Source organism: Phoenix dactylifera, unplaced genomic scaffold (assembly GCF_009389715.1).
Source record: "Phoenix dactylifera cultivar Barhee BC4 unplaced genomic scaffold, palm_55x_up_171113_PBpolish2nd_filt_p 001035F, whole genome shotgun sequence".
NCBI classification, from domain to species: Eukaryota; Viridiplantae; Streptophyta; class Magnoliopsida; order Arecales; family Arecaceae; genus Phoenix; species Phoenix dactylifera.
The window spans coordinates 90,416-107,942 of NW_024068388.1; the positions used below are offsets into that span (position 1 = coordinate 90,416).

The following is a 17,527-nucleotide window of genomic DNA, read 5'->3' on the forward strand; positions in this document are numbered from 1 at the left end:
AACTTCGTCCGGAAGCGCAGATCTGGGATCGCACGGAAATCCCGAACGCCAGACGCTGCCCCCTCTCGCACAGCAGCACCGGCGAGCAGGCGTCAGAAAAGCATAACGTCACCGCATACGAGCCAATGACTTGCTTCCACGGCACCGTCCCTCACGCTCGCCGTACGTGAGTCGTGGCGAAGATCGGACGGCGAGATTGCCCCTCTCGCGCATCGGACGGTATGCATGCCCTCTTCCAGAGACTTCGAATGATCGAAGCGCGAGAAAGAGACCCAAGAAAAACGGACGGATCGATGGGTCGTTTAACCACGGCTGTTTTTTTTTAACCCGGACGGTCGCTTGGGGTGCTACAAGGAGAGAAGATTCGGGGGGAGCGAGCGAGCAAGGGAGAGTGAGAGATCTGGGGTGTTGTGGTAATCTGAGCCGTTGGCTCGACCGTATGATCTGATCTGCGCCGTGGATCGCGGTCGTCGTCGCGTCGCTGCCGGGGAGGCGGTCAGCGTTATCCGGTCGCGCTTGGTCTGCTTCCTGACCAGATCTGCGACTTTGGTGAGTTGGATTGGGAATCGTTCTCGTGTTTAGTTCTAGTGAAGGGGAATCGGTCTAAGAACGATTTCTTTCTGAAATATTTTCGCATTTCCCCCTTTCGATCGTTCTCGAAGTGCACGGACTGCTACAATGTTGGTGTTGTGGATTTTTTTGGTGATTTTTGAGGATTATTCTGGACTCTGGCGGGGTTAATTTTGATTAACGGTTGCAGATGGTAGAGTTTGATTTGATTCGTTGAGTTTGGAAACTATAATTAGTTTGAACGATTACTCCGGTGACTTGTTAATCTGATAATGAACACGTTCGTTTTTTCCCTAAATTTTTCATTTTTTGAAAAATAATTTTAGTATGTTGGTCGCAAGAGAAGCAAAGGTATCGATCCCGGAAATTTGGGAAATGATTGAGAAAATGTGCACGAGTTCCTCTTTATTTTTGTGCACAAAATTCCTTTTTCTTGGGTACCAAAAAAAAAAGAGTTTTCTAGTTTAATGTAATCACCAAGTGTTTATGTTTTTCATCCTTTTTGTTTGATTTCTCGGAATATCTTCGGGTGTTCTTCTTTTTTTTCGGTGAAGTAACTGTGATTCTTGCATCCGTTATTGTAATGTAATCACTAAATATTTATGTTTGCCATCCTTTTGTATGATTCCGCGGAATATCTCCGGGTGTTTTTTTCTTTTGTGAAATTCGTAGTTCTTCGGTGACTATTTATAATTTTATTTATTAAAAATTTATAATGTCTTCAACAACGATATCAATAGAGGTCTCTCTCTCTCTCTCTCTCTCGCTCTCTCTCTCTCCCCCCCCCACCGCCTCCCTCTCTTCCTCATTCCTCCCATGTTGTCATTATTCTGGATTATGGGTGGAATATGCAACATACATTTGCGTCGTTAATCTCTTTGTGGTATGGCTGTTTGTCATCTTTTGCGTCTTTTTCTTTTTCTTTTGGAGTGTTGCCTTCCGCTACGAACAGAGGCTTGAACAAAAGGGGGGTTTCTTTGCATTTTCGGGGCCTTTTTCTGTTTTAGATCATTGATGGATTATTAACCAAAAAAGAAGGATCTTTAATGTATTGAGTTTTTTTTTACCCATTTAAATTTTGTTCGCAGATCCACAAGTGATTCATGCTGTGTAATTAATATTCAACCTCTCCCTTTTTTGGCTGTCTGTGGTGACACTACTACACCAGTCACTCTATGATCTATCTTATTCTTCACTGGCTTCCTTTTATTTATACCATAAAATAACGTAAAAAGATGTTTTTTTAATTCTTTTATTTCCATTTTACCCCTTATTCTTCCTTTTTCAACCAACCAATTTTCATTTCATGAAAAAACAAAACTTTTTTTAAAAAAAATGTTTATATTATTTATTGAAATTATATGATTGTCAATGTCCGGAATTTAATATATCATGAGATATAAATTTTGTAGTGCTAATAATTATAATTCTTAAACATTTTGTGTTCCAAGGTTCGGTTCATTTGATTCATCCATCATCTGAAAAGATGGCTTCTCCATTGTAGGAGAGGCACGCCATCTCCACCTACAATTCCATCACTACTTGCTTTCAGCTTCTTCTTTTGTGAGGCCAATGGTCACCATCTGATAGCAATATAGTTGATACATGATCGATCGTGATCCACATCTTCCTCTCTTCGTAACCACGTCGGCCTTGGTGTTAGGCGTGTGCTCAAGAGAGAAGAGAAGGAAGAAGAGGAGCCTCTGCTACCCCGACGGTGATAACCTCTCAACACCCTCTTCCCTATTTTATGTCTCCTAACTTGGACAGCCCTGTCCAGACCCAGATGGCAGTTGCAGTTTTCAACCGCACTCTCAGCAGTGAATACCATGGGAACAAAAAAAGTGAGGGAAGGCCTGCAAGGAGGAGACGTGTGTTTGTCCAAACTGACACTGGCTGTGTCGTGGGTATTGAATTGGACCGCGGAGACAACGCCCACACTGTAAAGAAGAGGTTGCAAGTGGCCCTTAATGTGCCCATTGAGGAGAGCTCACTTACATTTGGTGATCGAGTGTTGAAAAATGATCTTATTGGTGTTCGGAATGATTCCCCATTACTTCTCACTAGGAATTTCCTTCACAGGAGTTCTTCCACCCCATGTCTCTCCCCAACTGGAAAGGAACTCCAGCAGAGAGATCGGAGTGGGCCAATTGAAATCTTAGGGTGCTCAAGCTACTGCTCGCGAACAAAACAGCTTGTCAAGGATGTAGTGAAAGCTATTAAAAGTGGTGTTGAACCCATCCCTGTTCACAGTGGGCTTGGGGGTGCCTACTACTTCAGGAACAGCAGAGGTGAGAGCATTGCTATTGTGAAGCCTACAGATGAGGAGCCATTTGCACCGAATAATCCAAAAGGTTTCATCGGGAAAGCCCTTGGCCAACCAGGCCTGAAAAGGTCCGTGCGGGTTGGTGAGACAGGGTTTAGGGAGGTTGCTGCATACCTCCTGGACTATGATCATTTTGCCAATGTTCCCCCAACAATCCTTGTAAAGATAACCCACTCAGTCTTCCATGTGAATGATGGGGTCAACTATGCAAATGGTAAGGCTCATGACAGGTCTCAAGCTGTCAGCAAGATTGCGTCATTTCAGCAGTTTATCCCTCATGACTTCGATGCTAGTGATCACGGGACCTCTAGCTTTCCTGTTGCAGCTGTGCACAGGATTGGTATACTTGATATTAGAATCTTCAACACAGATAGACATGCAGGGAACCTTCTGGTGAGGAAGCTTGTTGGTGGAACTGGTAGATTTGGGGCTCAGACAGAACTCATTCCAATAGATCATGGCCTCTGCCTGCCAGAGAGCTTGGAGGATCCTTATTTTGAATGGATCCACTGGCCACAGGCATCAATACCTTTCTCTGAGGACGAGCTTGACTACATTGCAAATCTTGATCCAGTTAGAGATTCTGACATGCTTCGGATGGAGCTGCCTATGATCCGTGAAGCATGTCTAAGGGTTTTGGTCCTTTCCACAATTTTTCTCAAGGAAGCAGCGGCATTTGGGCTTTGCCTGGCAGAGATTGGTGAGATGATGAGCAGGGAGTTCAGGGGTATGGAAGAAGAGCCTAGCGAGTTGGAGGTTGTATGCATTGAGGCAAGGAGGCTAGTAGCTGAAAGAGAGGCATTTTCTCCAGAAGCTGAACCGGTTGGTGACGATCTAATCCAGTTTGACATTGATTGTGAAGATGAACCAGTGATGCCTAGAACACCACCATCCTACAATTTTGGGTTCAAGGGAGGGAGTTCCCGAAACCCGCTTTCAAAATTAGAGGAGAGATTGGAAGAGGAGGAAAACAATTATAGCAATGAAAAGAGCAATGTGGAAGAAGTTCCTTGCTTCCCGCCTGCTTGCAATCAGTTTCCAAATGTTTCAAAGCTGTCTACATCATTGAAGGGTGTGAGCCTTGCTGAAAAAACTCTGCAGTATCTAGGTGGTGTTCCAAAAGGGAATGATACTACAGTTAGAACTAACAATAGTGGCAGTGGACTTCAGAGTGGGAGCAGGAGTGCAAAGGAGCTGCCTGCAACCGCGAGCTTTGTGAAACTGGCAGACATGGGAGAGGAAGAATGGGGGTTGTTCCTTGAGAAGTTCAAGGAGCTGCTGCATAGAGCATTTCGTGGCCGGAAGTGTGGAGCTGCTGGCCAGAGGCAGTGGCAGAGGCTGGGTGCTTCTTGCCAGTTTTGAGTAGGAGATTAGATTTAGAGAATAGAGAGGATAGTTGTCTGTGGGTTGCAGTTGTTTGTTGTGCCCTTTCTAGGTGTAAAGAATGGAGAAGGGGGTTTTGAGAATAAGACCATCATGGTTAGGGGCTGGCAAGGGGGTGATTTGTGGACGAGGAACGAGGTGGAGGTGGCCGTGCTTTTGTATATATCTTTCTTGTCTTGGTTCACTATCAGTTATGTCTTATTAGAAGTGGTTATTAAAAATAAACAATTAGAAAAAGTTATGTACATCTGCTTTTGAGCATTATGGATGGGTTAGTATGTGTTCATGAAATGATGCTAATCCTTCAAGGTATCATGATGCGGTTCAGAATGTTTTGTGTCTTTCAATATTTCTTGGCTTGCCAGCTGCCTTGTTTCTAGGGATGGCTGGCTCGGTTGTCCTTGTTTCCTGGCAGTTTCTTCATGGATGTATTATTATGTGGTGTTTCTCCTAAACAAGAAGTCAATTTGGATGTCTTTTTGTGGAGGTTTTTCCAGTCTGCTTGCTGCTGCTTATAATATTCTATTTTGCTGCTCTTATGTAAGTTTACAGCTAGTGCTGGCTGGACATTGTTTCTTGGTTACCTACCAAACGAGTCCACCTGAATTGTTTTACGTTATACAATAGAAGCCTCATGTGATGCAACGGTGCAGATCTTGCAAAAGAACTACAAACTCCTTTGAACCAGGCTCGTCTTCGAGGTTGTTTGACTTCAGCGGAGACCTAGGGGTTCTTATTGTGGTTGGAATCATAGGTGCATGCGGTTTCTAATGCTTGAAATTCGTTTTAGTTGGGTTGCTGATCTCAAGCTTTGAGTAAGTTTTTACTCGTTTACATTGTAAATTGGCTTCTTGCTCTTATTTGATATTTGATCATGACACGCCCTTTTTTTTTTCTCTATGTGATGACAGTATCTGTTTTACCTTCAAAGTAATTTTTAGGTTTTTAGGTTACTTATTTAATTGTTGAACAACTTATTTGACGCTTAAGATTTTTTTTTTTTTTGGTAATTCAAGTTTGAAATATTTAAAATCTGGAGGATTAGTTGTCTTGCAGTCTCCTATGTTTGGTGAAGCGAATCAAGAAATACTCTCCCCCATTAGCAATCAAAGAACAGGTAATGTAGTTTAAGAGGCTATTTTGTCACCTATGATGATCTGGTAATGCTGGTTTTTGTGGTAAAGTTATAAAAAAGAAAAATTAGGTGGAAAGAAGAAAACAGAAACTAATTGTCTGGTTCTTCTGGAACAGCTGAGTCACACATCTATATTATTATTCATCCACCCCATTCCCCTTCTCTCCTGGTCGGCTCTCAACCCTTTAGTGTTTACTTCTTGATCCATAGGCCATTCCACAACGATCCTTGCACCATTACAATTTGTTTTCTTCTATTAAATTGTTCCTTATTTTATTCCATTTAAACTCGCAGGCTTAAATTGCACATCTCGAATACTGGTATTCATGTGATGCTCAAAGTTGATTAATTTTTCATCTAATCCTAAACTATATGGAAAAACACAATAAAAGCAACTTGCCAATCTCAGGACGTGGGTTAGCCATATGGGTGTAAAGGATTATCTCATGGATGACGCCTACATCCTTTGTAAAGATTATTATTAGAAAAATAACTCGAGTACAAGCTAAAAACTATGATGGCTGGATTGAACTATAGTATCTGTATAAGCATAACGTGAGGGCGGCAATTGGGTTTAGTATAAATTCCATTTATCAAATAAGAAAAAAAATTAAACATGATCATAATCTTTTTATATATTAAATAGATAACCCAATCCAAAACTGTTTAATAAATAGGCCGAATCAGGTTAAATGAATTAGCTGAGTTGAACAGCTCATAAATAGATTAAAAAGATCTTAAATAGGTTAAAACAAATCAAGTCATAATCCGATCCAACTATTAAGCAGATAAAACCAGGTTAAATAAGTTATGACTTCAAACCCGAACCTGACCTATTAATAAACATTAGATTGGATCATCTGTTTGTTACTCGGATCTGTCCATATTAAACCTGAACCTATGTTGCCAATCTTGGGGAGAATGATAGGTAAATTTTGTCGCAAGGTGATAGCTAACGAGCTAAATCAGAATAATAGATACCCGAAAAACCAATTGAGATTAATTAATTGATTGATTAAAAACTTAATGTGATGGAAAAAAGATTAATAAAAGGATATTTAGATTAAAATAAAGATACTGCAGCCATGTGCTGTGTTCCTTAAATTAATTGGAATTTTGTTTTGGGCACCAGTTTGCATATTTATCCATTTGTTGGAGGATAAAAATAAATTTAAGGTAGACTCAAATCACATATCACATAGGATAGAACAGTCATTTTGGAGCACAAGGATAACTTCAACCTTAAACTCAGTATTTTCAATACCTTGAACTGTTCTCTAGAATTACCATAGTTGGTTAGCGGTGCTAGTGGCTATTGCATGGGAGGCTAGCTAGGATGTTGCTCCCTTAATTAAGTCCTTTTATCCCCTTAGAAAGCTATTTTGTGCGTAAATTACCATCATGAAGTCTATATTGAAGGGAAATAATCAAAGCTTAATTTTATTTTTTTTTAGTATCATTCAGAAAACCCGCACTGCTCATGTCGGTTCAAGATGACACACCATGGTTGTGGAACGGGCATAGAAAGAGAAAGCATCACCATACACAATGGAGGCAACAATTTGATGTCAAAAATGTTGCTTGATCTATGTGAAAGTCAAAACAAAAGAAGCATTGCCTGTTCATCTGAGTTCTCCATTGTATACTTGTGCACCTCAGCAAATAATCTTGCAGGATCCACTTTGAATTGGAAAACCAATTAAGTAGATAACCCACCACTATAGGAAAAAAGGTGAGACTCTAACTCTTAGGGCCCGTTTGGTTCGCGGGAAAAGAAGGGGGGAAAGTGTGGTCAACGGGAAAGTAATGAGATGCCTCTTGTTTGGTTGGAGTTTTCAAAGGAGAGAGAAGGGAAAATTGTATTCCCATGGGAATGTGATTCCCACATTTCATGGGAAAGTCTTTCCCATGAGAAACATGGGAAAGTTACTTTCCCATGAGGCGGGAATCACTCCATTTTTACTTTTTCCCAAAAAGTCCCTTCAGCATTAAAGAAGCGTTAAAGAGGCATTAAAAATCTAATTTTTATTAAGGGCATAATAGGAATTATATATAACTTTCCTAGGAAAGTGGATGGCCAACCAAACATAAGCACCTTGGAAATTTGTCACTTTTCCATGGTCAACCAAACATGCCAAAAGTACTTTCCTAGGCATCCTCTTCCTAGAAATTTGTTTCCCAGGAATCATATTCCTAGGAAGGAAAATGCTTCTTGCGAACCAAACGAGCCCTTATGTGCTGATGCTAGGAGGAACTGTTGCTTAGTTGCTGACTGCGCCAAGATTTTGCGATGCAATTTATTGGCGTCGACAGATAACGACGCTTAAAAGCCTCGACGAGAAAGGAGTATCTTAGTAAGCATCGTTAACTTGCAACAATAGATGATGCTTAAAAGTGCCGTCGGAAGCCATGCACAAGATGATGCTTGAGCATCGTAGGATTTCCCATATTCCTCCAAACCCTCGCACGACCCACCATCAGCCCCACTGGCTGGCAAAATAATTTAGAAGATAGACGATGATCTGCACCATACTTGCTGATCATCACGGCCCGTAATCTATACTCTTTCATGTGAGTAATGGTGCTTAGCACTACTTGCTGAAGCTTTATTCTCCTAAAGGTCCCAGCTGCATCACTTGCTGAAGAAGCCATAGTATCCTCCCTGGTGAGGCGCCGCTAGCTTGCAATAGCCCGAGTTACATCTGCTACTGGGTGGCGCTTCTTTTTTTTTTTTTGTTAAAACGGACAATACATACTACTCGGGTACGAATACACCCAACAGAATCTGCGACCAAAAAGTCCCGAAATGCTTCGGGCACGTCATCCCCACCAACCCAAAAGGTGCCTCTTGAGTGGCTCGCAACATACGCCGCCACCCAGTCCGCCGCCCCATTCGCCTCACGATATACATGCATAACCTGAAAAGTAAGCCCCTCCCTCATCAACCATATATCACGAAGTAACGGGTGAACTCCTCCATCACTGTGAGGGCCCTTCCGGACCCAACTAATCACTGTGGCTGAGTCACCCTCCAGGAGGATGGAGCTCGCCTGAAGTACCTGTCGTGCATACCGTAATCCCATCCAAGCCGCCCGCAGCTCTGCCCCTGGGATCGACGTATCGAAGATCTGACAACCCCCTGCTGCCACCATGCGGGAGCTCGGGCCCCTAATAACAAAACCTGCTCCTCCTCTCCTGCCTCCATCCAAGACTGAGCCATCAAAATTGACATTGAGGAAGCTTGGGGGTGGGGGCTCCCAGGTGAAAAACACCGTGTGAGTAGCTGCCGAAGCAGAATGGGGCCCCCAGATGTCCCGAGCTGTCAAAAGTCTATGATCCAGATCTACAGAAAGAAACTCTACTGCCTGAGCTCGAGCCCGCTCCATCACAAATCGTGGGGACAGGCTAGGCTCGCCAAAAACACGGGCGTTCCTGGCCATCCATACCTGGTAAGCTGTGCAGGACACTCTAATAGCCACAGACCTCATCTGGGTGGAGATGGAACAACGCCGGACCTCCTCCAGAAAACTATCCCTCCGGCTCCAGACCGCCTCCTGAATCCTGGATAACCTCCAAGTCCCCCTCGCCCAGACACATTGGAATAGTGCATGATCCACTGACTCATCTGCCTCACAATACTGGCACAAAGGAGGAATGCTAACTCCACGACGGCTCAGCTCCAAGCTCGTCGGCAGACGATCCCATGCTACCTTCTAGAGGAATAATGCAATCCTCTGGTGTAGCCCAAACCTCCATATCCAGCCACAGTCCCTACCCAGGTCTGACTCCTGCTGAAGAACCCGAGCGACATCACCAACCCTGACTCTGGCTCTACAGTGGTGCTCCAAACCCTAATATCTGGACCTGCCTATCCCGAGATGGGGAGGGCTCGAATCCGTTCTGCTAAGTGCTCTCCGAAAAACTGGCCCAACCTGTCAACATCCCACTTTGCCTCCCCAGGCATAAGGAGGTCGTGCACTTGGAGCCCCACAGGCCCCTCGTCACTGATCATCGTCGGCCACAGCCTCAGCGGAAGTGCATCCACCCAAGGGTCCTCCATCACATCAATGCTCCGTCCATCGCCAATCAACCACCTAGTATGTGCCAGTGCTGTAGGTATATACTTCCCAACCTCACGCCACATGAAAGATGCCCTCCGGCCGCCCACCACCTGCCCAGCTGAGCCTGGCCGACCGTATCTCGCTATCATGACCTGACACCAGAAACCATGTGGCTCTAGAACAGTCTGCACTGCACGTCGCGCTAGGAGTGCCTCCCGCCTCGCCAGCAGAGACTGCACCCCCAAACTGCCCTCCCTCAGAGGAAGGCATACTCTCTCCCAGGCCACCAAGTGTACCCCATAGCCCCTCCCAGAGGAGCCCCACAGGAAACTACGCATAAGCCGCTCTATCCCCACCAGCACCATCTTCGGCACACTAGTATGGGCCATAATATAAACAGGCATGGAGCAGAGAACTGACCTAACGAGCGTCAATCTGCCCATCATAGAGAGTGACGAGGCTCTCCAACCCTCGAGTCTGCTCTGCACCCTCTGTATCAAAGTGGAGCACTCCGCCATCCGCAGTCTCCTCCCTGTGATGGGGACACCAAGGTAGTCCAGTGCCCCCTCCTGCTCCCGCATCTCCAATATCGCCCTGATCTCCCGTCTGACCCTCCGCTCCGTGCTCGGACTGAAGTGTATGGATGACTTCTGGCGATTGATTTTCTGCCCAGACGCCGTACAATACTCCATCAACACCCTCTGGAGGGCTCGCGCATCCGTCACCCTCGCCCTGGCCAGAAGCAGGCAATCATCTGCAAAAAGTAAGTGAGAAATAGAGCGAGCACCCGGGGCTGGACTGTAAGCAGCCAACACCCGGTCCTCGCAGGCTACATGTAAAGCAGGGAATAGTACATCAGAGCAGATGATGAATAGGTATGGGGACAAAGGACAGCCCTAACGAAGCTCCATAGTAGCTCGAAAGAAAAGCGAAGGCGTACCATTAACTAAAATGGAGAAGCTAGGCCCCTGCACACAGCCGAGAACCCAGTCAATCCAGATCTGATGGATGCCAAAACTCTCCAATGCCCGTCTGAGAAACTTCCATCGGATCCGGTCATAAGCACGCTCCATGTTCAGCTTTACTGCCATCAGGCATCGCCTCCTCGAAGCTCGCTGTAAATCTCACATCATCTCCTGAGCTAGCAAAATATTATCTGATATACTCCTCCCAACCACAAACGCACCCTGCTCCTGACTGATAATGGTAGGCAACAGAGCCTTCATCCTCCCAACCATAAGGCTCGCCACAATCTTATACAATGTGGTACACAAACTAATAGGCCTGTAATGACCGGGCTCCGACACATTCCGGCGCTTCAGAACCAAAGTAATGTAAGTACTGGGTGGCGCTTCTTTGGGCTCTCGTGCAAACACCTAACAAGCAATGTCAGCAAGAAGCCTCACCATTGCAGGATTGCTTTTACGCACGAGCTTCCTATCTGAGTATCTCATCCCAATCATGTTTCCATCACCATCAATGGCTGCCTGAAAAGCCAAAAACTTTAAAGGTGAACATAAAAAAACACAAATACTCATGCGCAAATTAATAGGACTACTTTGAATATTAATTAAAAAGAAGAATGACCCAATACATGTGTAATATCCGGGCCCAATACTGTAGGGCCCAGTAGAACAGTATTGGGCCAGGGGGGTTAGCGGGCCACGCTGGCCCATGAAGAGTAGCCATGGGGGACTGCCATCTCCCGCCTGAGGGCTGAAAGGACAGGACCACCAGCTGGCCAACAGAGAGACCCCCACAGACATGCAAAACGGGAGCCCGTCACTTCCTCCCCTTCGGTAGCTGAGCACTGAGCTGGCCTGAAGAGGGGGGGCAGCTGGTGGCTCCCGGAGCAGTGAGGAAGGAGAGGATGCCACCTCTCCTTGGGGTCAAATTCCAAGCCCAATATTTATAACTTCTAAGATTTGCTAACCCCCGATTTTGATATACCCTCCTAAATCTCTAACCCTCTGGATTTACTGCACCATAGAGCTAAGCTTTGGAGCTGGAGGCAGAAGGAACCTCGCAGCCCTAGGAGAGGAAGGAGGGAGCGTGCCGAGGTGATACTGCCCAGCTATGACCAGCCAAAGCAAGGTAAGGGCCACTGTGAGTAAGGCCTATGTCAGAAAAAGGATGGAGAAACCCCTCTGTGGGGTGTTCTCCCCTCTATTTCATCAAACAAAGAGGAGGAGACCGACACAGAGAGGAAGACCGGCACAAAGAAGAAAAATCAACACTGAGGAAAACGGGAGAAGGGCCGCGGGCCGGACTCACAGACCGCGGGCCGGCCTGAGGATGGCCCAAGCCCAGGCCCGATGTCCACTCGGGCCGAGCCCAACCGGACTCGGCCTGCGGGTGACAGGGCACCGCAGCCCCTCCCCCGGCCGCGCTGCCCTAGGGCTGAGGGGCAACCAAGGGCCGCCGGGACTGGCCGAGCCAACGACAGACGCGGCCACAAGGCCGCTAGCCTCAACCGAGCCCCACCTCTTCGCTGGTGGCGCTATTTCTTGAAAAGAAAAAGGAAAAGGGAGAAGAGGGGAAACGGAAGCGGGAGGAAGAATAAAGAAAAAAAAATATAGATACTTACCTCGGACCACGACCTTACCTCGCCGTGGTCGGAGCCAGTGAGGACCCCCGGAGGAGATCCGGCCTCGATCCCACCTTCCGGCTCTCCTTCTCTTCTCCGGCATCACTTCGGAGAAGGGGAAAGGGCCAGCCTCCCGCCGTCGTTGCCCCGAGGAGGGAAGCATCGCCTCGGCCGGTGGATCGGGGGAGCTTCATCTCCCCGATCGCCTGCGACAGGAGAAAGAGGAGCCGGAAGGCGGCGAGGAGAAGAGGAAGGGGACCGGAGAGAGGGGGAGAGGAAGAGGCATGGACGGAAGAGGCTGAAGCCTCTGGAAACCCCCGGAAGACCCTTAAACGGGTCTGCCTAACGGGTCGGATTCGAGTTCGGATCTGAAACCCGTTAGGCCCAAATAGCTTGAATTGATTTAGGTAAACCCAATAAAAGGTTGAACCGAGCCCAATTGAACGAAATGGGTTAATTAAGCCCAAATAGCATCGGGTCTGAACCTGACTGAGCCTGAACAAATCTATTTAAGTTCAATTGAGCTGGGTCTGAACCCCATTCATGCCCTGTTAATCTCAGCAGGCCCGATTAGTGTTAAATCAGGCCCAGATCAAGTCTGATTAAATTGGCAAAAGGCCAAATTGACTAGAAAAGGGTGGACCTAACCATAAATCAGACCCAACCCTTTTATTGAAGGCCCAATTAAACCATACAGGCCCAAATTGGCTTTAATTGAACCCCAAAGGCTTCAAATTAAGTAAATTAAATTGGGCTAAAATTCTTGATTGGGATCCAAACAAGTCCATGAACTGATTCTTATAATGTGGTCTTACGAATCAAAGATCCGTTATCTGGACCTAAGGAAGCAGATAACAAGTTATTGTAAGTAACCTGTTCTAATCCTATTATGGATCATGTCATGTTTATTAATATTTTCTAAGTGTTATTCAAGGACATACTTCATGGATGATATGTTATGATAAGAAAGTAACTTGCCTGATTTCATAAATTATGGCCATGTGTGCATCATGATTATGTTGATATTTTAAATTATGCATGCAAGTTAGTATAGCAGAATCCTATTTAGCCAAGAGGCACTATAAATGAGCTCAAAGATGCTACTGATCGAATGCAACTGAGCTGGCCTTGCTAGTGGCCGAGAATGACTAAGCCGGCCCCACCAGTGGCTACTAATACTTGCGCTGGCCCCGCCAGTGGCCGACAATGACTTCGTAGTAGCATCCGAGAGAATGGACCACGGCATGCCAGGGGCACGGTTTCATGAGTATATTTTACGAAAATTATTGTTTGATTTAAAATACTGCTTTGTTTACCCAGCATACATATTTTGCCATGGTAAATTGTTAGATAATACGCATGTCAGCTTCTCAAACCTTGATAAACATGTTAGCCTTTTAGTTGATCCGATAATATTATGCAGAATTACTTACTGAGCCGCGTAGCTCATACCTGTTTATTTGCCTTTTTTTCAGATCCTCACCAGTGATCGCCATCAGGGGCGTTTACTTTTGTAACAAGGCTTCTTTTATTTTTGGGTGGAATATACACACTTTTGTATATCTAAACAGTATAGAAGTTCTATATTTTGTATTAGCCTTAAAGGTTGTACTGCACTCATTTTAATATAAATGAAAGTTTGACTACTTTTGGCTACCTGTTACCCCTGTATGAGGCTGCGTGTTATTGTGGGCAATAGTCGGCAATAGCACGACCGTGTCACAGACCCGGATCCGGGGCGTGACAACATGAGTCTAAAGATGGATGTATGCAACATTTTTTTTTTATGTATGGAGAGGCTGCCCATATTTCGCACTCATGATACCTAGATTATAATAGATTAATTTTACCATTGCATAAAGGTTTACTTTTTATTATTATCATTATTTTCAGATAGAAGAGAGAGGCCCACCCAATGTTACATTATTGAAGTCTAAATAGTTGGAGATGCATTATTAGATCAGTCATCAATTAAAGCACGAATCTTTTATGGTGTGCAATTTGCAAAATAGAATATTGTGCAGTGCTAGATGGCTGCCATCAGGAGATAAACGGCTATCAAATAAGATAGTCTACGAGCTATACACGGCATGTCATTGTTGATAGCCGTTCTCCAGAGGAGTCGGCGGCCCCGCCCGAGCCCGCATCCTCCTGTCGCTGCTTCCTCTCTCCTTTTCCCCTCCATCCTCGGCGGAGTCCGTCGCTTGTAAGGCACGAGGGGGAGTGTCGAGAGTGCGAGAGCGTGAAAGGGCAAGATGAAGGCTACAGTGAAGGGGAGATACAAGGTGGACAGGAGCTCCACCAGCACCACCTTCGCTGTCAACACCGGCGACCTCAAGCTCAAGGCCTCCATGACTGATGCCAGTTTCGTCCACAGCCCCTCCCTCAACGGCCTCGCTCTCTCTGTGGAGAAGCTTGGCTCCTTCATCATCGACTACAACGTCCCCAAGAAGGATGTTAGGTTTCAGTTCATGAACTCAGTGAGGGCTTTCGACAAGACGGTGAATTTGACATACACTCATGCCTCTGTGGACAACCATGTGAACCTCGATGGCTCGATGTCATTCGATCTGGCGAACAAGGTGTCGGTCAACCATGCTCTGGGATCGGGGAATTGGTAGGTTATGGAAACACTGGCATGGGTTCTTCTCCGCGTCTCATCCCTCCTAGTTTGGTTGGCATGTCGTCCCGTGGTTATGTAGAAATTTGGGGGATCTTCATGGAGAACCTAATTGGGCAAGGACACGCCAGTGCCACTAGAGATGAGGGAGTTAAGCTCTCTGAGCACCTGCTTCGGTGCTCTTGTATCCTTCATGGCGGCGGGGGCGGCGCACGCCATACCATCTCATCAGAAGCTTGGCAAAGGTAAACTTGGTAGGCGCGGTTCCGCTCCATACCTCAGAGGACCAGGTGAGCATGGAGCAGCACGCCACACCGTATCGTCAGAAGCTTGGCGAAGGTAAACTTAGCAGGTGTGGTCTCACTCCAAACCCCAGCAGCAGAGCGCCACACCGTCTATAAGAAGCTTGACGAAGGTAAACTCGGCAGGTGTGGTCTCGCTCCAAACCCTAGTAGTAGAGCGCTACACCATCTATAAGAAGCTTGGCGAAGGTAAACTCGGCAGGCATGGTCCCGCTCCAAACTTCAGCAGCTACACGCTACACCATCTTATCAAAAGCTTGGCGAAGATAAAATCAGTAGGCACGGTCTTGCTCCAAACCCCAACATCGCATTACACCATCACATCAGAAGCTTGGCGAAGGTAAACTCGGCAAGCACGGTCCCACTCCAAACTCCAGCAACAACGCACCACACCATCTCGTCAGAAGCTTGCGGAAAGTAGACTCGACAGGCGTGGTCCCACTCCAAATTCCAGCAGCAATGCGCCACTCCATTTCGTTAGAAGCTTGGCTAAGGTAAACTCAGCAAGCATACATCTGCATGGTGCCGCCTCAGTCCTCAATCTCCGATTTTATTTGCTGCCCCGGGCTTCTTCATCATCCAGTTCAAGGTATCTTGCTCTTCTTCTATGGTGCTTTCGTCTACGAGCATCGTTGAGCCTCGATTGCCTTCTCTCTAAGATCTGTCCTCGCTGCGAATGTCTTCACCAAAGCTCACCTCCTGATATCTTTCGATCTCTTGTTTCCAAACTTGAGTTGATGTCTACTTTACTACCTAAAGTTTGAGGAAGGATGTTAGAATCATTGTAGGAACATTGATTGATTTGTGATTAATTGTGCCAAACATAGTCGGCCTCCATAAAGGCTGATTGTGCCAAACTTAGTTGGCCTTATCAAACTTCACCTTAATTGATTTGTGATTGATTGTGCTAAACATAGTCTGCCTTACCAAACTTCATTAGCCTCCTAGTACTATATAAAGGCTGCTCCTATACATTGTAAAAACAGGCAGAAATACAATTCTCTTCTCTCATTCTTCTTTTTGGAGAAATAACAGGCAGTTCACCCACCTTAAAAGAAAAATAAAACTAGCGATTGAGAACAAAGTTGCCAAAGAATACCTGGAGGGCGGGCAGTGGTGCAGTAAGAATGAAACACTAGCACTCGGAGACAGTAGCCAGCTTGCAGTGGAGGTGAAGGGAGGGTCCGCAAATGCCTTCAGGATCAAGGCCTAGTAAGGAGGGAGAGAGAGAGAGAGCTTTCGAGTTTGTTAGGCTGACTGGACTTTGTCCAAAGATCAGCACAATTTATTTAGATCCGGACTCAACCACATTCAACTTTTGGGCCTACTTTTCAGGCCGAAGCCCGACTCATATTCAGGTCCGAGCATCAAACCAAATTTCATATTTCAATCTTTTTTTTTAATTTTTATAAATTACTAAAAATATTTTAAACTGCTAATATGAATAAAAAAATATAGCGAGACCTTACAACAAGTCTAATCCCATTAAGTTTGTATATAAACAATAATTTACAAATTAAATTTATAAAAACATCAAATATAAACAAACAATACAAGAAAAAAATAAAAATGACCTGGCCGCTCATGCCCGTCTTTAAACTCCAATCCCGGGCTCTACCCATTTATTAAAATGGCCTATCTTCCAGGGCTGGCCCAAGTCGCCAGGCCTACAACCTTCAGTTGGAGCCTATCGAAAAGGCTCAGGCGTAAGCAGGTTAGTGTCACAAACTTACAATCTAAAAGCTCAAATTGTTGGGAGGAGGATCAACTCAAGCTAATCAACCCTTTTATTAGTCATTATGGGGCTGAAAAAAAAATTTCCTACCCAATCTCGTGATGCCCTCATCACGGTTGGCTCCTTCTCAAAAAGAAAGCTTGCCCATAGTTCGGGTCATTCTTTACACATGACTAATAAAGGTTGGGATGCATAATAAGCCTAACTCTAATATCACTTGTTATTAACTCAGAGCCCAAAAACTTAAATTATTGGGACGAGGCCCGACCCAGACTAATAAACCCGTATGACATTCTTTTTATTAGTCAATATGGAACAATAACACTAGTATGCTTCCTGACTTATGAATATGTCTAGTTCTAATAGTATCTTAATATCTAATCTATATGCATTAAGCAATAAATAAAATTTTAGATTTTTTTTTAAAAAAATATATTACGTATAAATTATATATGCAATGATAATATTTTATTCAAAATTATCAAAATAGTAAATAGCTTATAATAATATTAATAATTAATATAATAAATATTATTATATACTATAATAATTATAATATTATCATTATAATATTGATTATTATATTATAATATTTATATAATATAATTGATAATATAAAACTAAAAACTATGGGTCGATCTAAAAAGAGTGAAATAGACATAAAGAATGGGTACAAGCTATTCCAGAATTGACATAAAAAAGTCAATGCTCAAAAGATGAACATAAGTATTCCAAGTATATGCCCATTTTGCAAATGGTGTTTGGTTGCCATAAGACTCTATTCCTGATGATCTTATGCTCTTATGAC

The 17,527-nt window shown here is 44.8% G+C and overlaps 2 protein-coding genes across 3 annotated transcripts; both read left to right on the forward strand.

Annotated features, from left to right (window-relative positions):
• The first annotated feature begins 262 nt into the window (after positions 1–262).
• On the forward strand, positions 263–4,775 carry LOC103721296 (phosphatidylinositol 4-kinase gamma 7-like). 2 transcript variants are annotated; one of them, XM_026810102.2, is made up of 2 exons: positions 263–549; positions 2,022–4,775. In XM_026810102.2, exon 2 carries the CDS (start codon positions 2,321–2,323, stop codon positions 4,256–4,258), a length of 1,938 nt encoding a protein of 645 aa, XP_026665903.2. In that variant the 5' UTR covers positions 263–549; positions 2,022–2,320; the 3' UTR covers positions 4,259–4,775. The 2 variants fall into 2 exon arrangements, with proteins under 2 accessions (XP_026665903.2, XP_008809667.2); XM_008811445.4 differs by having other exon boundaries at positions 264–549; positions 2,075–4,775.
• Positions 4,776–14,317: 9,542 nt separating this feature from the next.
• On the forward strand, positions 14,318–16,197 carry LOC120107827 (outer envelope pore protein 24B, chloroplastic-like). Its single transcript, XM_039121310.1, has 2 exons — positions 14,318–14,679; positions 16,020–16,197. Exons 1-2 carry the CDS (start codon positions 14,318–14,320, stop codon positions 16,195–16,197), a joined length of 540 nt encoding a protein of 179 aa, XP_038977238.1.
• Positions 16,198–17,527: the final 1,330 nt, after the last annotated feature.

Coding starts and splice junctions, on each gene's coding strand:
- LOC103721296 (XM_026810102.2), top strand. CDS start 2,321: ATGTCTCCTAACTTGGACAGCCCTGTCCAGACCCAGATGGCAGTTGCA.
- LOC120107827 (XM_039121310.1), top strand. CDS start 14,318: ATGAAGGCTACAGTGAAGGGGAGATACAAGGTGGACAGGAGCTCCACC. Junction 14,680..16,019: donor GCTCTGGGATCGGGGAATTG/GTAGGTTATGGA, acceptor GAGAAATAACAG/GCAGTTCACCCACCTTAAAA.